The sequence below is a fragment of the Neopelma chrysocephalum genome, unplaced genomic scaffold (assembly GCF_003984885.1).
Source record: "Neopelma chrysocephalum unplaced genomic scaffold, ASM398488v2 Primary Assembly neopelma1_95797, whole genome shotgun sequence".
NCBI lineage: Eukaryota > Metazoa > Chordata > Aves > Passeriformes > Pipridae > Neopelma > Neopelma chrysocephalum.
The window spans coordinates 489-3693 of record NW_020924458.1 but is presented as its reverse complement, the minus strand read 5'-3'; the positions used below and the strand labels follow the sequence as shown (position 1 = coordinate 3693).

At 47.9% G+C, this 3205-nt stretch overlaps 1 protein-coding gene across 1 annotated transcript in view; it reads left to right on the top strand.

Annotated features, from left to right (window-relative positions):
- MCM7 (minichromosome maintenance complex component 7) overlaps window positions 1-3205 on the top strand; it is a gene marked incomplete at both ends in the record, with an annotated part of 6152 nt that overhangs the window by 2464 nt on the left and 483 nt on the right. The window contains 3 exons of the mRNA XM_027708230.1: window positions 76-190; window positions 1371-1502; window positions 2306-2389. Of these exons, the coding sequence (XP_027564031.1) occupies window positions 76-190; window positions 1371-1502; window positions 2306-2389 (331 nt within the window). The remainder of the gene's footprint in view (window positions 1-75; window positions 191-1370; window positions 1503-2305; window positions 2390-3205) is intronic.

The following is a 3205-nucleotide window of genomic DNA, read 5'->3' as shown; positions in this document are numbered from 1 at the left end:
GGGTCTCCTGTCTGAGACGTACCTGGAGGCCCCAAATCCCTGTTTTTCACCCCAAATCCCTGTTTGTTTTTGTAGGGTCTCCTGTCCGAGACGTACCTGGAGGGGCATCACCTGCTGAAGGTGAACAAGAGCGAGGAGGAGGAAGGAGGAGGAGGGGAACTCACCGAGGACGAGCTCAAGGAGATCACGGGTGGGTTTGGGGCAAAAAACACAGATTTGGGGTCACACAGGGGAGGTTTGGGGGAAAAACAGGGATTTGGGGTCAAAATGGGGCAGTTTGGGGGAAAAAAGGGGCAGTTTGGGGTCACACAGATGAGTTTGGGGGGAAAAGGGGGGATTTGGGGGGAAAAAAGGGGGATTTGGGGTCACACAGGGCAGTTTTGGGGGAAAACAGGTGAGTTTGGGGGTAAAAAGGGGGGATTTGGGAGGGAAAAAGAGGGATTTGGGGGAAAAAACAGGATTTGGGGTCACACAGCGGAGTTTGGGGTGAAAAAAAGGGGATTTGGGGGTCAAAATGGGGCAGTTTGGGGGGAAATGGGGGGTTTGGGTGGAAAAAAGGGGGATTCAGGGGGAAAAAAGGAGATTTTGGGGGTAAAACAGGTGAATTTTGGGGGGAAACCAGGGGAGTTCAGGGGAAAAAAAAGGGAGTTTTGGGGGGAAAAAAGAGGGATTTGGGGGGAAAAAGGGGGAGTTTGGGGAGAAAAAAGGGGGATTTGGGGTCACACAGGTGAGACTGGGGGGAAAAACAGATTTGGGGTCACACAGATGAGTTTTGGGGGGAAATGGGGTAGTTTGGGGTCACACAGGTGAGTTTGGGGTGAAAAAAAGGGGGATTTGGGAGGAAAAAAGGGGAATTTGGGGGGAAACCAGGTGAGTTTGGGGTCACACAGCTGAGTTTTGGGAGGAAATGGGGCAGTTTGGGGTTCCCAGGTGGGGTTTTTGAGGCTCCCAAGCTCCTTTTCGAGGTTCCCAGGTGGTTTATTCCCATTTTTTCCCATTTTTCCCCATTCCAGAGGATGATTTCTATGGCAAACTGGGGCTTTTCAAGTGAGTTTTTGGTGTTTCAAGTTAAATTTGAAGGTTCCTGGGTCAGTTTTGGGGTTCCCAGGTGGGGTTTTGAGGCTCCCAAGCTCCTTTTTGAGGTTCCCAGGTGGTTTATTCCCATTTTTTTCCCATTTTTCCCCCTTCCAGAGGATGATTTCTCTGGCAAACTGGGGGTTCCCTGGCTCATTTTTGAGGTTCCCAGGTGGAATTTTGTCATTTCCAGTTAAATTTGAAGGTTCCCAGGTGGGTTTTTGGGGCTCCCAAGCTCATTTTCGAGGTTCCCAGCTGGTTTATTCCCATTTTTCCCCATTTTTCCCCTGTTCCAGAGGATGATTTCTACGGCAAACTGGCCTCCTCCATCGCCCCCGAGATCTTCGGCCACGAGGACGTGAAGAAGTCGCTGCTGCTGCTGCTCGTGGGGGGCGTCGAGAGGAGCCCCCGGGGCATGAAAATACGGGGTGAGGGGCCCAAAATCCCGGGAAATGGACCCAAAATCCCGGCAAAGGGACCCCAAAATCCTGGGGGCAGAGCCAGTGGATTTATCCCTTTTTTTCCTCTTTCTTCCCTTTTTTTTCCCCCTTTTTTTCCCCTTTTTTTCCCCTTTTTTCCCCTTTTTTTCCCTTATTTTTTTCCCCTATTATTTTTCCCTTATTATTTTTCTTCCCCCCCCTTTTTTCCCTTTTTCTCCCCTTTTTTCTTTCTTTTCCCCTTTTTTCCCCTTTTATTTTTCCCCTTCTATTTTTCCCCTTTTATTTTTCCCCCTTTTTCCCCTTTCCCCCCTTTTCCCCCCTTATTCCTCCCATTTTTCCCTTACTATTTTTTCCCCTTATTTTTCCTTTATTATTTTCCACTTATTATTTTTTCCCTTATTTTTCCCTTATTTTCCCTTATTTTTTCCTTATTTTTCCCTCACTTTCCCTTATTTTTTCCTTATTTTTCTCTTATTTTCCCTCTTTTTTTCCTTATTTTTCCCTTATTTTCTGCTCTTTTTCCTCTTTTTTTTTTACTTTTTTCTGCATTTTTCCCATATTTTTCCTTCCCTTTTTCCCCCCTTTCTCCCCCCTTTTTCCCTCCTTTTTCTCCCCCTTTTCCCCTCCTTTCCCCCCACACCCCCTTTTTCCCTTTTTCCCCCCCAAAAAAATCCCGGGATGGTCCCAAATCCCCCCATTTTTGTGCCCCTCCCCCAGGACCCCAAATCCGGGTTTTGGGACCCCCCAAATTCCCATTTTCCCAACATTTTTCCCATTTTTCCCGTTCCCAGGGAACATCAACATCTGTCTGATGGGAGACCCCGGAGTGGCCAAATCCCAACTGCTCTGTTACATCGACAGACTGGCACCGCGCAGTGAGTGGCCTTCATCCTCACCTTCATCATCCTCATCTTCATCTTCATCATCCTCACCTTCATATTCATCATCCTCATCTTCATCCTCACCTTCATCCTCTTCTTCCTCCTCCTCCCCATCCCCTCCCTGTGTTACATCGACAGACTGGCACCGCGCAGTGAGTGGCCTTCATCACCTTCATCATCCTCCTCTTCATCCTCACCTTCATCCTCATCTTCCTCATCTTCATCCTCACCTTCATCTTCCTCCTCCTCCCCATCCCTTCCCTGTGTTACATCGACCACCTGGCACGGCGCAGTGAGTCACCTTCATCATCACCTTCATCATCCACATCCTCACCTTCATCGTCCTCATCTTCATCTTCTTCATTCTCACCTTCATCCTCCTCCTCCTCCCCATCCCCTCCCTGTGTTACATCGACCCCCTGGCACCGCGCAGCGAGTCACCTTCATCTTCATCATCTTCATCCTCTTCTTCATTTTCGTCCTCCTTTTCATCTTCATTCTCCTCTTCATCTTCCTCTTCCTCCCCCCTTTCCTTCCTCCCCACCCAACCCCTGTTGGGCTGATGTTGCTCTGTCTTGGTGACCTCCCTGGGGTAATTTTGATGATATTTTTGGGGTGATTTTAGGGTATTTTTGGGGTCATTTTACAGTATTTTTGGGGTGATTTTTTTGGTATTTTTGGGGTGATTTTTTTGGTATTTCTGGGGTGATTTTGAGACTATTTTTGGGGTGATTTTTTGGGTATTTTTGTGGTGATTTTGATTATATTTTTGGGGTGATTTCGAGGCTATTTTTGGGGTGATTTTGAGGC